This window comes from Cryptotermes secundus, unplaced genomic scaffold, assembly GCF_002891405.2.
Source record: "Cryptotermes secundus unplaced genomic scaffold, Csec_1.0 scaffold346, whole genome shotgun sequence".
In the NCBI taxonomy this organism is placed as follows: Eukaryota; Metazoa; Arthropoda; class Insecta; order Blattodea; family Kalotermitidae; genus Cryptotermes; species Cryptotermes secundus.
Window position 1 is genome coordinate 362,579 of NW_019727093.1, and position 16,465 is coordinate 379,043.

Consider the following 16,465-nt stretch of genomic DNA (forward strand, 5'->3'; position numbering starts at 1 on the left):
ACTATACTGAAGGACAGTAAAACTTCGAAACATGCATCTATTTTGTATCAGTTGTAAATAAATAGTTGCCACTATTAAAGTTCCAACCCTCGTATAAACAAACAAAGAAAAACGCACACACGCACAAACACTACATATCCATGCACTGAATGGGATTCGACCCAACGATACCGGCTTCCGAGCGAGCGAAGATTGTGCATGCCTTGGACCGCTCGGCTACCGTGACCGGCCAAGGACTGTTATATACTGATTGACAATGCTTTGAAAATTCATCAACAACATTAGGTCCGATTAAATGCTTACCATCAACCTCAAGATGGATGGAATTAGAATTTATCTTCATAAAGGACGTCACATATTTCCAGAATTGCTTTGGTTGCGACTTTAAATTTTCGTCCACAGATTTCAACCATTTAAGTATGTCAGACCTAATAGTAGTTTTAACAAGCTTACAATAGAAATAAACTTTTTGGTAAAGGCAGAAGGATTTATTTTTTAAGTCTGTAAAAAAAATTATTTTTCTTAATATAATAACTTAAGGGAGCACAATACCAGTGTGGGACTTTCGAATTAGAATTTATGACGCCACGGGGAATTGCATGTTCCATGGCATTTTGAACAACAGTATTCAGGCAGGCGATGGCAAAATCGACAGAGATGGTACCATACACACAAGACCAGTCCAAAGTTGTCAGGGTATTACAGAGCAATGCATAAACCCATACGAGAATTTACGGTACGAATATACGTAATTTTGAACACAGGTGGCAAAGGGCAGATAAACTGATAATCAGAAGGGGATGATAACTGTCAGACTTTATAAGTCCAGGGTCGATAGGAGTAATACCTCAGTTAGGTGTACTGCTGCTGCCGACAGTATCAATGCACTGGTTAGAGTTAAGAAGACATGTGGACGTGTAAATCGCATCTCCCTTAAGTTTAGAGTCTGGCTCGTGTGTCCGGCTCGGCGAGGAGCCGGGCTCGGATTAATTTCACCACACACGGACGAGTTTGGCTCATTGGAACCCGAGCCGAGTCGGACTCGCGAGCCAGACTCGTACGTGTATGGGCCCTCTAATAATGGGAATTGGACGCAGACAGACCATTTTTCCAGTCAATACCAGGGGCGTTGAAATCCCCAACCGTAATTACAAGAAAATTATGGGTATGAAGCTTATTTTCTAAATATAGAAAGTAGACAGTAATGTTTTCAAGTTTAGTGTCGGGTGGAAAGTAACAATTTCCAATGGGCAAGTTAAGACGGTCTAAAGTGGGGACTATCGCAACACTTATAATGAAATCAAATATTAATATCAATGGAATTTAAACCTAGACGTGTTGCCCCCTCTTTTGATATCTCACCCGATATTTATTAAAATTTTGTATTTAACATGGACCTGAACAAGCAAAATCCTATGTTCTTCTAAAAACATGGAAAAGGTTATAGAATCAATTAGGCCGATATGGTTTACCATCTGCCAAACATTTGACTTGGTTAAAGCTAATATAATGCTTAAAGATAACATACTTATATAAGATCCTGTGGATTGCAACGTTTCAATAGTATAGTATAATTAGATGTAATTTGGATTATGGACTTTGGGGTTATGGAATCGTGAATTTCTAAGTTATTACCACCGTTTAGAGGAATAGGTTTCCTCCATTTTCAGAATAAAATACCCTGAACAAGACGGACACAGCATTTACCACCTAATCATTGGTAACTACCTCCCGGATTACATGGTGTCATAATCCAGAACACAACCTAAATCGTCAACCTTGTTAAAACCTAAATACAATCTAATAGTTGTCGAACTGCTGCTTATTCTGTGGCTCTATGTTACCACAGTAAAAGACTACAGTTGGTAATAAAAGAGGCAGTTAACAAATCCTTCGAAAACGCAGAAACGTTGAAACATTTGGAATGACAAGTAGATTCCAGAGGGTCCTGACAATGGTTTATAACACTCAGAATTGCTGGGGTCTCGGACTTTTTCCATCGTCCAGTATTCTAGAAACTAGAAAACACGTTTCGGAAGCTGGATATATTTCCGTCCTCAAGTAGGGGGAGGGGGGTTAGCTCTTTGTAAGGGACCCAACAGAGTAGGTGAATGAACATGAAGCAGTTGGTGGAATCAGAATTTGTAGGGGAAACCGAAGTACTCGGAGAAAACCTGCCCCAATACCACTTTGTCGACTACAAATCCATGACCTGGCCTGGGATTGTAGCCGGTCCTCCTCGGTACGAATCCGGTGAGTAACCGTCTTCCCCACACCGATCTGTATACACATCTTCGGTGACGCTGCGTCACGCGTGTGCTTTGTCTGTTATGCATACCGTGAGAAACAGTAAGACAGAAGTTGGGTTCTGCGAGTGAAATCCGACGGGGGAACGGGCATAAAGTTCCCTCATTGCACTGAGCATTAAACAGAGACACAGTGAGGATAATGATAAATATTTCTGTGCTCACCATTTGTTCCAGGTTCTCCGCTGCCGGTAGAACTCGAAGAGCCTGCGTTTTATCCTGCTCATAATTTGTATCATCACTTAAAACGATAAATTTCAATCTACTGCCTCCGTAAATAATTACAATATAAAAGAAATTTAACCTTTTCCAAACACAGAACAACAGACCACTTCATAAACACGTCACACCGTATCACGGATCAAGTGATAGAACAAGACCAGCCAGTGAATCTGACCACACACTATAACGGTGTTATCTTCATATTGTTAATTATAAAGTTTTTACGTCACATGATTTTAGAACTCCACTCATAAACCTTACATTATATCTTTGTTAAATACGTCCGTTCTTATCCCAGCTCCAGCCTGTTCTTTTCAGACTGCAACAGAAGATTCATGACCGCGCTAAACGTCAGTGCGCTGTCATCAGCGTCATCGGTGCGTTCATAAAGCAAGATAAAAGAAAAGGCACAGGCGAGAATGTGACCAGGCTGAGGTCTCAGAATGCATAGTCTGTGAGAGGAAGACATGCACAGGCATATCAAACTCCGTGCTTCGACGCGAATATCTAACATATGAAATGACTTGAGTACTAAGACTTGGTACGAATTCATGTAATAATACTTCCCCCCCCCTGGCACTACATCGCCAGTGGGCCTAGGCCTACCTCCATGAACTTCTCCATTCACTTCGGGTTTTCTAGATGTTACACATTCGGTAGGACTCCTTGGGCGGGTGATCAGCTCTTCGCGAGGCCTCTACCTGTACACAAACACAGAAAAACGCGCACACAAACTAAACATCCATGCACTGAGTGGGATTCGAACCCACGATCCCGGCTTCAGAGCGAGCGAAGACAGTACATGCCTTAGACCGCTCGGCTACCGTGACCGGCGTAATAATACTTTACAGCTTGTAAAACCGTCAGTTTTCAATTAAGTCCACTACAGGAAAAACAACCTATTAAGCGAGGCGCACAATCTGCGTCTATCAATAAGCTCTTAATGGTGTTTCAATGAATAAATGGTTGCCTAGAAACTTTGCAGGACGCAACAGCAGCAACATATTTTCAGTCTGAGCCAAATAATATACGATTTTCCGCGGGTTATAATCCAACAGAATACAAAATGAATTAACTGTCAATATATGCTACTGATTGCATCGTAAGTTGTTTAACGATGGTATCTCAACGTCATACTCGTAAGTCAGAGCACATTCAAAAAGATGTAAATATGCTCATGAATTAGTAGAGAGGAATTAGAAAGGAGACGGTCATAGCCTATTTCAAAATACTGGCCTGGTATTCGACGAAGAGGCTGAGAATAACCATGAAAAGACATGGAGGTCCCGGCCAAGATCTGATGAACGGATTTCCCTTATATTGTGAATGTGCACCACTACACACACAGACTGGGTACAGTAAAGTAAAAAAAAAGTAAATCTATCCCCGAAGCAGACCGTGAAGGCCCATAGGGTTGTGAGACGTTGAGGGTCCCACACTGTCTACACAATCGGCTCAAAGATGGCGGCAAGGTTGTCAGTCTTAGGCGCTGGCCGCGCTTTACTCCCCAGGAAAATTATTTAATTAATTCCTGGTACTCATTTCTGTCTGGAAGAAGGAATTCATTTTGCCGCATTATTCAGAAACGGTCGTTTCTAAAAGTATATAGGGCTATTAATATACGACAAAGATAGTAATTTGAGAGATTAGGGGAAAAGACAGTAACTTATTTTGAACTAATATATACAAACAATTTAGTTTTCAAGTCTCTTCAAAATGATCTTCACAACTTCCATGTTACTTTAATTTGAAGAAACAGAAACTATAAAAGTAAATATCAGCCTGTCTACCTATCATCACGCAAATCCGAACTAGGCGAATTATTTATTGAAGAAGTTATCTGTTCCAATGGTCCGATATCAAATTGATATCCTTACGGCCAAATGTTTAGCGCCTGTGCCTCCCATAAAAATCAGACAAAGGATTCTGAGACACGACAAAGAGTATCATCGACGCTTAATAATTATGGTTTTCATGTTTAAGTTTTGCACAATCATAACTGAAGTTCGGCACGCGGTAGCGTAGTTGGTTGAGGCACTATGCTACAAGCCGGAAGGTCGTGAGATCGAATCCCGATGTCATTGGATTTTTTCAATTTATCTAATCCTTCCAGCCGCACTATGGCCCTGGGGTGGACTCAGCCTCTAACAGAAATGAGTAGCAGGAATATTCTTGGAATGTTCTTGGGGGTAAAGGGCGACCAGCGCGTAAGGCTGACAACCTTACCGCCATTTACGAGCAGACTGTCTAGAAAATGTGAGAACCTCAACATCCCACAACCTTATGTACCTCAACGGCCTGTTACAGGGATACGTTTACTTACTTACTTACTTTTTTATAACTGAAGGTCTTTCCTAGTCGCGATTTGCCTTGTTCAATTATTTAACGACACTGTATCAACTTTAGAAGCTTTTCAGCAGAGGGAAAGGGTGAGATGAAGTTCCGTAATCTACTTGAAGATACCACACGCCGGCATTCGCCCGGAACGGCCAAGGAAGACCACGAAGCGTAGAGTGAAGATGGTTTGTCATTTGGACAAGAACCGAACAGGGCACTTTCCGAATGAAAGCCGCATGCGAAAGTGTCGATGACCGTTTGGTAACTTTGAATTGTTGGAACGACCCTGCTGCTCTTGTCAGAATACACATGAAGAAAACGCGTCTGGCTTTTCATCAATTTACAGCTTCCGTCCCCGTCACACTGAAATTTCCCTCTCTGCTGCCATCACGCTGCTGCTTGGCGGGTCTCCCGAGGATAGACGCGCGCTTCTCTTAATGTGATTCAGCTACCAGAACTGCAGTAGAACGGGACAGAACAAATGGAAAATACGTCAAATTTGAAGGCTCGTTATTAGGTTATACAATATAAGCTTCATGGTTCGTACAGGTTCGCTCTCTGTGATTAGCTGCGGTGCTGCTCGCAGCGGAAAACTACGGAACTCACTGAATCACGTCATTGTTACCAACCCGCGCCTCTGACCAGCTTGATTCTGCAGCTTGTAAAGCATGAGAGGGTGGTGTTCCCCTACGTCCCTTGGTGTAGCAAAAACTGCGTACTTTTTGTTCCATCTTCAGTGGTAAAGGTAAAAAGGTACAGCTGTTCCTGTGCTTTATTAAGCAATACACCGTGAAGGGTGGATGTATAGATCCACATTTTCTTGACCTTGGCACTAGATGGAGGTGAGTTGTCAGCTTTATGCCCCAGCACCCATTGGATAGGAGGCTGGGTGGACTCCAGAGCCAGTCTGGACTACACAGAGAAGAGAAAATTCTTCACCCCACTGGGACTCAGAACTCAACCTGTCATCCAGCACGTAGCCAGTCACTATACTGACTACACTATCCTGCCTTCTTCTGTCTTCAATGGTTCTAACAGACAATCAAGCTCCTAACACACACCAACACCCCTACCACTAGGGCCTTGCAAACCCGCACACTGCCTATCACTAGAGACAGAGTTCTGCGAAAAACATACTGTTGCAGACTTCTTGAAATTTGCAGTGGTATTTTATACATACCAGATACAATGGTTATATCATCATATACTCAGGGCTTGAGGTGGGGCAGGATGGTATCCTGGTTCTTTTCTAAATGGCTTAAAAGCATCCCGTTACTTCTTTGGCAGTAAATGCCTATGAATGAAATGTCTATGAATTAAAAGGGGAAAACCATCCCGGTTCTATTTTCATTCCACCTCAAGCACTGCATATACTCCACATTAAACAGCCATTTTGTCACCTGTAGTAATAACATTCATCATTCAATTGCATGCTAGTTCATATTAATAAGGCATTATCTGATAATACATTTTAATTGTGTTAAATATAAAGTTTTATATGGTTTATAAGGTACATAAATTCATAAGTAATGTAAATAACAACACTGATTCATACAAAACTACAAAAATACTTTTAAGGAACTTGATATACAATTATGCCTTGATTTATATACTTAAAAATAGTAAATTCAGATTAGCAGCAGAAATATATCAAATGCAGAATAAAGCGTATGCAGTACTTAATTTGCCACACAAGATGCAATTATGGTTTTCAAAGACTCTTCATTTCCTAGGTATTAAAAAGGCACAATAAAATAAAGAAAAATAAACCCCTTAATTGCTAAGACATTTAAATATCAATGAGCCAGGAAGTCAAGCCTACATAATCACAAACACAAGCTTCTCAACTATATAAAAACATGATACTAACAAACGTATGTAAAAAAATGCACATGATGGGTCAAAAGTTGTGGATTTGTGATGACTATGGGATTCTGAACAGTTTCCACAGGCTTAAAACAAAGTTAAGACCTAAAAGTTTGTGATGATGGTACATTAATACAAATATTATGTTTCAGACTTTAGCCATCATCCTGTTCTTATCTAAAACACTGTCCTGTTTATATTACAAAACACATCAGTTTGGAGACTGGATTCTGTCTGCATCTTCAGGTAAAACTTGATACAGCCAGTCCTTATCTTCGGACTAGCTCTATCAATTGGGCCCAATTGAGTAGGTTTTACTTGAAGACAAAGATAGAATCCACTCTCTGAAAGGATGTGCTTTTAAACAAAATCAGGATGATGGGCAATGTCCAGAAACATAATATTTATATTAAAAGGATGTGCGTCATACTGATCTGTTGTTTGTGAATTCTGCTGTAAACATCCAGAAAGACTATATTAATCAAATTAAACATGCATCTGAATATTTATCACCATTAATGGAATGCCTGCTGAAAGTTCAGAAGAAAATCTGGCAGGTCCCATCTCTAGCTACAATTCCCACACACAATCCCCCCCATTGATACATTCTTACACATTACTGCCACTGAGGGACACTCTGAAATTTTGATTTCACTAAATATGCACTCTGTGAACTTGCATAAAGTTCTAGAAAAATAACTTGAAAGAATAAGCATAATGATGATAGTCTAGGAGTACCTTTTACAGCAAAGGTGAAGACTAATACTGACTGATGGTGCTGTAAAACCAGCTACACACTCACTTATTGCTGCCATTTTGTGTCTCTATTTCTAACCAAGGACAATTTTGCTTTTGGTTTCCACAAAAACAACATAACAAACATTATAATATCTTCCTTAGACTAATTATACATATATATAAAATTTTTCCTTCTGAATAATAATTAAAATCTCTATGAAGGTGGGATTGCAAAGCCACTCTGTGTGCACAATGATTTCCTGAAGCTTGTATTATGATCTATGAAGGCATCTAACATCAGGATTAAGGAAACATAAAATAGTTCAACAAGAAATAAGATGTAGTGAACTGTCCTGTGTTGAGACGTGGGCTTTCTGTCCTTTATGCAATGAATTTTCTTAAACATTTCATTGTTTATAACACAATTATTATGCACTTGCAGCGGTTACTAACAGAAAACATTAACCTGTGCTGTGCCTTACAAAACAGAATGAATTAAAATCAGCTGTCCTCTGTTACACATAATATATCACATTTTCCAGCATATTAGATGCATAATGGTTTATGAAAGATAAGTTAGAAAATATCTTTTCAAAGCCACACCGACGTATAAGGCACTATGACTTTTAGTATCATTTTACAGGAAAATTAACATTCCTTATACACAAGGAAATATGGTATGAAGGGAATTTCTAGTAACTTGCATGACAGGTATCAGGATATAGAAAATTTCATGGCACAGCAAAAAGTTTAAATTAATTCCTGTATTACTCGTTGAATCCTACATTTAAAAAAAAAATGTAGCAACAGTGATGTTATACGAAGAGTTTTACATCTGGATGCATCCAGCATGCATGCAAGAATACTGTATCCTTAGACAAGCATACTATTTACTCTTACTTCTAATATCTTCTTTTCCATCCACCACTTCAAACATTTCTGGCCTACATTATAAGGTCATTTTTTAAAACATATTTTAAAATAAACACTCTTTTATGAATATATACATATATATGTAAAACAATTTCATTATTAAATGGTAAATTTGTATGTACAGCATATGTTTAAAAAAGATGAACAGCATTATAAGAGGAATGTAATTTATAGTTTGAAATTAATTGCTACTAGCAGTACAGTAATCCTTTGCTAACTACAGAGACTTCTGTGTATGTTTGTATCTGAAACCACAAAAGAAGAAACTGCGGTCTATGGTAGCAAGGAACTCTGGTAAACTGAGGATCTATGGGCAGTGATCACTAAGGAGTACCTGAAGTTCTACAGAACACACTTGAAGCCTGGAACTGAATCACCTACACTTCAAGTATACAAAAGTGTAAAGAAAACATAAGTACAAAGAATACAGAAAACAGGTCTGCATGGTGAGATTCACTAACTGTGAAACAGATTAACCTTTTCAGCAAGACTCAAAATTCAATTTGTTGCCTAACTTGACATACACTGTTGCTGCATCCAGAAAGCCATGACATACTACTACACATAGTATGACCATCTTCTGAGAAACATAAGAACTATGTGCAAGAACTGTGACACTGCCTATAGAAACACTGGGGTATAACAAACACTTTACAGCACTGAGCCCAAAAGTTTTCTGAAATATGCCAGGTAGGAACAGACAGTAAATTACAAAAAAACTCTCAGAATACCACTGATGCTGTTCACACAGAGCAGAGGTGGAGAGGGAGAGAGATGTTCTCCTACGCATTTATATACGTATGCATCCTGCAGTAATGGTTAAACTTAGCCAGAGTTGTACTTAGAAACATGCATACTGGTAACATGATCAGTAAAACTGTATGTAATTAATTAACATAGCAAACAAAATTTGTGGTTAATCAAGGGACTCCTGTACTGCCTACTGCTGATCCTTTCATCTCAGTAAATTCTGTTACTTGTCTACACATGCATAGGATCATTTCCATAAATGCTACATCATCACATTTCATTCTAGCATTAATTTGTTATATTGTAAAATTGCACATGAAAGTCAATTTAAGTGAGCAATTAAATATAGCACCAATAGAGCTGGTCTTCTCAGTTGTGACACCAAGTTGCACACCAGAGGAACCTACTGCCTCCATCTTCAGAGTTGAAATGAATGTAATCTCTCAGATACATGGGAAGGGAGGGGGGGATGTCCAAACCAACAGGAATGGTGAACAAGAAATGTGAAAGCAAGAAAAAGCTGTTATAAAGGTTCTAAGCTGTAATGTTGCAAGAGAGACATAAAATTATGAGCCTGGTCCAGGCCAGTAGGAATGGGGAACACGAAATGCACAAAAACCCAGATCTTATTAGGGAACAGAATGGTGATGTCACAGGCAGGACAGATGTGATAAAACTCTTTTGACACTGAAGCTGGAGACAGCATGCTCCTCTAAAATGTTGGTATCAACCTTGAACATTTATTACTACAAAGTAGCATAACCCAGATCACTATCTGCACACTCACCGCCATTAAAACTTAAAAATTATACAGTAACAACATTCCCTCTACTTGCTTTTACCTTTGCAATATATGAACTGAGAAAGTCAGTCCAAGCAGTAATGTGGATAAAGCATACAAAAAAGTTGAGTGGTTGATTCTTGGGCCACTTAGCAATGTGATATCAACTGCAGACTATATAAGGTATAGTGACTGCGAACGCTGAGTTGGGAAGGAAGTGAAATTGGTTGTGGCCTACCTTACTGTACTACCTCAGCAATGTTCTGAAGAGAAGATGGAAAACCACAGAAATCCCAAGAATCATCAGTCTATAGCCCAACATTCCAATGCAGGACATCCTGCATAAGAACGAGAAGTCCAAGCATTCAATCTCAATGCTTTGTACACATGACATAACCAGATGAAAACTTAAATAGGCCCTCCCACTAGTCTTAACAGGCGTTTCATGGTATTTGTCCAAATGCACATGATTCCTCATTCGTGGCTACAGTGCTTAATGTCATGACCTGCTCATCTGAAAAGTTAAGCCTGCAAATTTGTAAGTTCCAGGTTCAGGTAGACAAGCTAGACAAGTCAAAAGTTGAGATTAGATGAACGGCAGCCCCTGGTCCTCCAAGTCTGCAGTTGGGCTTAAGGCTGACAGTATAAAAAAGATAGGTTAAGCAAATTCACAACAGTTGTCAGAGGAAGAATGGACATCTGTTGTTAAGGAGACAAAGGTTCTTAGAGATCTGTACAGCCAAGAGAGTAAGAATGTCAGAATGGTACAGTGGGATAGGCCAAGATCACTCAGTCCCAAGTCCTATTCCCTTTATCATGCATAATCAACCTCTAATCTCACTGGACATGTTATTGCACTCAGCTGATATTCAAATGGATCACAAGATAAGAAGCATAGAAGAGACACATTAAGTCAGATATCTGTATCTTAAGAAAGATCTCCTAAATGAAGAAGAAGAACTGTATTACTGAAGGAAGGATTTGATAGTGCGGAGAAGAGACTGGCAGACCATAACTGAAGGAAGCAGAGGAAGAACTAATCAGCTAGCAAGACCATGTAAACAATGCAAAATGACAAGCTGGACCAAGATCAGGACTCAATTCAAGATCAGCATCTTAGAAACCTACGTATAAACTAAGAACTGTGTTAATTCCACAGTGGATAAACACTGCCTGCACATTATGAAGACTGTGGAGCATAGTCCCACTTTCGGATGGAGCACTGGCTACTTCATGCTTCTCAAGCAACTGTCAGAACTGTACTTAACCCTTCAGCGTGGTTTGCCATACACGGTATGCTGGTATTTAAATGGTCCTATCTGCGATTTGCCGTACACCGTATGCCAAGGTGTAAGCTTAATTTTGAAGGCCCATAAATAAGGAACGAACCAATCCAGCATGATGACGATTGCACTGGGCTGTTGTGAAAAGAATGTGCTCTCTGTTCGTGTAAACATAAGATTCAATTTCCTGCAGCTCTGCCAGTCAGTCTAACTAGAATGCTGACCTCACAGTTGCGATGGCTGAGTGACTATGATATCAACATACCACAAAGATGATATGCGTGTGGTTGTGAATAAAGCAAACAAGAAACAAAGCCCTTGGTTGTTTGTGATTACAACAAAAACATGCTAGGAGTGGATCTGATGTATCAAATGCTACAGCCGTACTTTCTTGAATGAAAGAAGTTTACTAAGTGGTATCAGAAGTTATTCAAGAGGCTACTCAATGTAGCAATACATAACGCAATGGTCATATATTGGTGTCTCCCGAATAACAAAAATATGGGCACGCTAAAGTTCAGATTTTCACTAGCACAAGGCCTCGTGGAAAATCACGGTTCTGGTGTTCTTCGTCCTGCATACGGCCGTCCGTCAGTTGATCCGCCGCCTAAAAGACTCACAGAAAGACATTTCCTGGAGCGTATTCCAGCCAAAGGAAAAAAGCAAAGCCTCAAAAAAGATGTGTGGTGTGTGCAAAACATGGCAAAAGGAAAGAATTTATTTTTGGTGTAGTGAATATGAGGCAGGGTTGTGTTTAGAAGAAATACCATATGAAACTCAACTTCTAATCCACTTGCTTCCATTGCTCTGATACAGGGCCCTCATATTATAAGGTAAGATTATAAAACCATATTTTAAGATGATTTCAGTGAAAAATTCATAATTATACCTCATATAGTTCAAAAGTTATGATACATAATATAATTTACAGCAACATTTAAATGGGTAATTAAAAAATACTACCACAGGAGGCCCCACAACAGCAAAATTTAAATGCCTGCACTGAAGGGTAAATAACAGGCTGCCACTGCCACCACCCTTACTGCCTCACCATACAAGATGATCCTCATTGCATTTGGTGCTATATAATGTCTGCAGCTGACAAAGTATCATTAAACAACACAAACTGCTCTTTTCTGAGATCTGTGGTCTATGATGATACTACCTAAGACTACATAGCATCTAATGGTAGGATAATCAGTGAATAATGAATTGGAATGGTTATGGAAGGAAGAAGTTTTTTATTATTGCTAGTGGGGTGGCACTAAGTCCCTTGTACTGTGGCCACTTCTGGCCTATTGTACCAGCCCCAGATGATGGGTGAGGGTGATTGTGGAGCAATTGGTGGAATGAAGATTGGCAGGGAAAACTGAAGTACTCAAAGAGAACCTGACCCAGTGCCACTTTGTCCACGACAAATCCGACTTGACCAGACCCGGGATTGAACCCGGGCAGCAGCAGTGAGAAACCAAGGAAGAAGTTACCGGACTGAAATATATAAATTCAAAAAGTAGTATGTATACCATATAGAGAATTATTCTTTCATATAAAAGAGGGAAAAAGGAAGCACTCTCTAATGTTGGTTTAATTTTTGCTACAAGGTACTTTTCTGGAGAGAATGAGGAGAAACACAAATCCCTCAGTCAAAACAGAAACATTACTGTTTGAGCCAACTTGTTCCATAAAATCCTCTTTCCAGTTAGTTATTATGTGATGAAGGCACAGCTGTAATAAATTAAGCACCATGACATGGAGACCATCATCCTTTAAATTCCCGTCTTTCCTTTCCATTTCTCCATTCAACAGTTACTATTTACTACATGCAATATTACATTACTTTTCAATCCACATTCTTGGGAGTGGGGTAGATTTTCCAAGATGTTTCCACTTAATCCAGATTTTGTATCAGACAGGTTTCACTGTTTACAGGTACATTTACATGTTAAGTCTATAAACCTATTATCAGACTGTAAAGGTAAAAGGTGCCGGTCATGGTAGCTGAGCAGTCTTAGGCATGCACTGTCTTTGCTTGCTCGGAAGCCGAGATCGCGGGTTCGAATCCCACTGAGGCCGTGGATGTTTGTGTGCATTTTTCTGTGTTTGTCTACAGGTAGAGGCCTTGCGATGAGTTAATCACTTGCCCAAGGAGTCCTACCAAATGTGTAAGATCTGGGAAAACCGAAGTGAACGGAAAAGTTCATGGAGGTAGGCCTAGGCCCACTGGGGCTGTAGTGCCGGGGGGGGACGTAAAAGGTAAAGTTGACCCTGTGCTTAACTAATTAAGCACTAGCCATGAAGGCATATGGGGGAGTGGATGTATACTTCCACATTTTCTTGACCTCGGCACTAGTTGGAGGTGAGCAGTCAGCTTCACACCCCTATTGCTTTACCCCCAGGACCCATTGGATAGGAGGTTGGGTGGGCCCCAGAGCCGGTCTGGACGCTGTGGAGAAGAGAAAATTCTTTACCCTACCAGGACTTGAACTCTGATTGTGTTGTCCAGCCTATAGCCAGTTGCTATACTGACTACGCTATCCTGGCTCATCATCATCAGACTGTACAAAAATAATTTATAATACAGTTTATTTTCTACACAAATCAAATTAAAACTAAATGCCTAAGATTGGAATATAAATTTGTAGATTATATGCTCATTTCATCCATCCTTGTTTTGTACGAAGGTCACGTCTTCTGGGAGGTGACACCCTAGAGTTTGGTAGGTAGGTGTAAATGCTTCAGAGGAAGAGGAAGTGGGCAGCACACTTGCTACCTATCAATCAAACCACATGGTGGCTCATTCAAGAAGACCAGGATCTTAACAGTCACTGCTGTGAGAACTTCAAGTTTGGTATGTTGACTTATATGACCAAGATTTGTCATTGTCATCATGATCCAGTATCAAAACTCTGCACATTAAGTCACTTATTCATATGATACTACTAACCATCATACCGCATAAAATTTAGAATTTCACTAAAAGTCAGTAAACTAAAATTCATTTCATCGATTTAAAGACAATGTTATCCCATCATCAAACAGATCCTTCACCTGAACATACAGAATTCTTCATAAAATACCGCTCATCCTAGAGGGAACATGAACATAAAAACCTCAATTTCTTTATTAAAACCATCACAACACAACAATATTAAGGTCAGTGCTTAGTGTGGCTCTGCTACATGTTTCAGCTATTAATAGCCATCATCAGGCAAATACATGGCTAATATACATATTGAACTGCAGTACTAATAGCCAAAACATGTAGCAGAGCCAAACTAGGCACTGACCTTAATATAGTTGTGTTGTGACAGTTTTAATAAAGAAATTGTATATTATAAGACAACAGGATGCATGAAACGAAAAAAATACAAACCTCATTTACCAAAATGATCCCTCTGAAATTTTATATTTTAATTTAAGGCACTGTGATTCCAAAGGTGTCATCAGACATCATTATGGAAGTATTTCCTTTGACAATCATTCACGTGACATCCTGTTGAATTTTGTTCTCAAATATAATTAATTGTAAGATCCATCTACACAACGCACAGTCATTATGTGCTATTTCTTTTTTTCCATTCCATGGTTCACTCCCTGACAACTGTTTCATATACTATGTTATCACAGAACGTCACTGATCACAACGCACCTTTACTTCACAAAGGGCACTCTGTGAAAGTTTACACAACCACAGTGAACACTGTCACCAAAATATTATGCACATCCCAATATAATTAAATCCTGACATTAATACTTGTTCTTATTTATTGTCTCCTCAAACTGTTGCAAATGTGGCAGTAGGTGAAGATATAATCGCTGAATGACAAACATCTGTGAGAGGAAGGGTTTTTTCTTCTGGGATGCAACGCCCAGTGAAAGTCAAAAGGCATTTTAGGGGAACTCGTCAGCTCCATTCTCTGAGTTCAAGAGTAAGCCAAGGAAGAAACCAGGATGAAGTAGACAGCAAATACAGCAGAGCTACACTGGGTGACTTTCACCAGACTGCAAGGCATTTTATCCCGGAAAACAGAACTCTTCACAACCAACCCTGTGACAACTTCAAATCCTACATTCATGGCAGGATTTGAAACAATGGCAAAAGCATGCACCTGAACCTGGGACTGTCTTAAAGTGTGCAATACAAAGACCAGTAAGTTTCTATGTTTCAATGGACCTTATTATGACCAGGAAGGTTTGTATGGTGTTATCACATCCAACTTACACCTAGGGGGTACCCAGGTTTAATCTTGGCAAGGGCAGTGCCTTTCCTATCTGATGTTATACGATTTTCCTCTGCCACTCGAGTTCAATACTGGGATAGTACCTGGACACTAGAGACCAGCAATTCCTGCTTCATTCTTTCCAATTCATTGTGCATAATCATCCTCTCATCCCATTTAACATTAATAACCTCTGCACTTACTTCTGTCACTGAAGGGCTTAAAAAAGGACCACAGACAAAGTAAATTATTCAGAGAACCTATTCAAATGTAATTCACAATATCTATCTTTCTGTTAATCTCACACTGTACCTTGGAAAAAATACAAATACAAAAGCTGTTTTGGGGGGGGGGTAGGGGCACTTGAGAAAATTTTGTTGTTCCATCCATGTGTCTTGATCCAAGGTCATTTCTCTCCAAAATCTTTCCCCTGGGACCAAAACAGTAAGTACTGTTATAATCAATAAGCAAACAGAACTAAGTTCACAAACTGCAGAATGGCTACTTGCATAATGTTACTTCTTGATTAATCTATTTTACCAATTGTAAAATTAATGGTTACAAAAACAGTAAAGAGGTATTGCAGAATGATTATGAAAGACAAATTGACAGGAAGTGGTCGTGACCTATGTGAAGTACCATTCCAGCGCTTGTTTGAGGGAGCTGAAGAAACTTGCACAAAAGCTCGAGGCAGATAATGCACTTACCAAATCCAAAACCCTTGTATGTAAGTCATGTGCATTACAAGTCTGTGATTTGCTCGAAGGCCAACTCTATTTCAGACACTCATTACTGCAAAAGAACAGGAGATGGCAGCAAATTCTGTGGATGTTCTGCAGCCAACATTGCTCCTATCCATCGAACCTGCTCTTCCTTTGATGTCCCAGCAATTGTACATCCAAAATATGGGTTCTCTTTTGACCTGTTAGATAAAAGGACTTTAATCAGGCACCCCCAAATAAAAAGCAGGCTACATGTCTAAATGTAACATTTAGTTTAAGGGGTAATGAAATTGCTTGAATGAGCATT

The 16,465-nt window shown here is 39.5% G+C and overlaps 1 protein-coding gene across 1 annotated transcript in view; it reads right to left on the reverse strand.

Moving 5' to 3' along the window:
• Positions 1-14,558: 14,558 nt before the first annotated feature.
• Positions 14,559-16,465, reverse strand: part of LOC111864369 — a 34,719-nt gene continuing 32,812 nt past the window's right edge. The window contains exon 12 of the mRNA XM_023851579.2: positions 14,559-16,358. Coding sequence (XP_023707347.1) covers positions 16,226-16,358 — 133 coding nt within the window. The 3' untranslated portion in view covers positions 14,559-16,225. The remainder of the gene's footprint in view (positions 16,359-16,465) is intronic.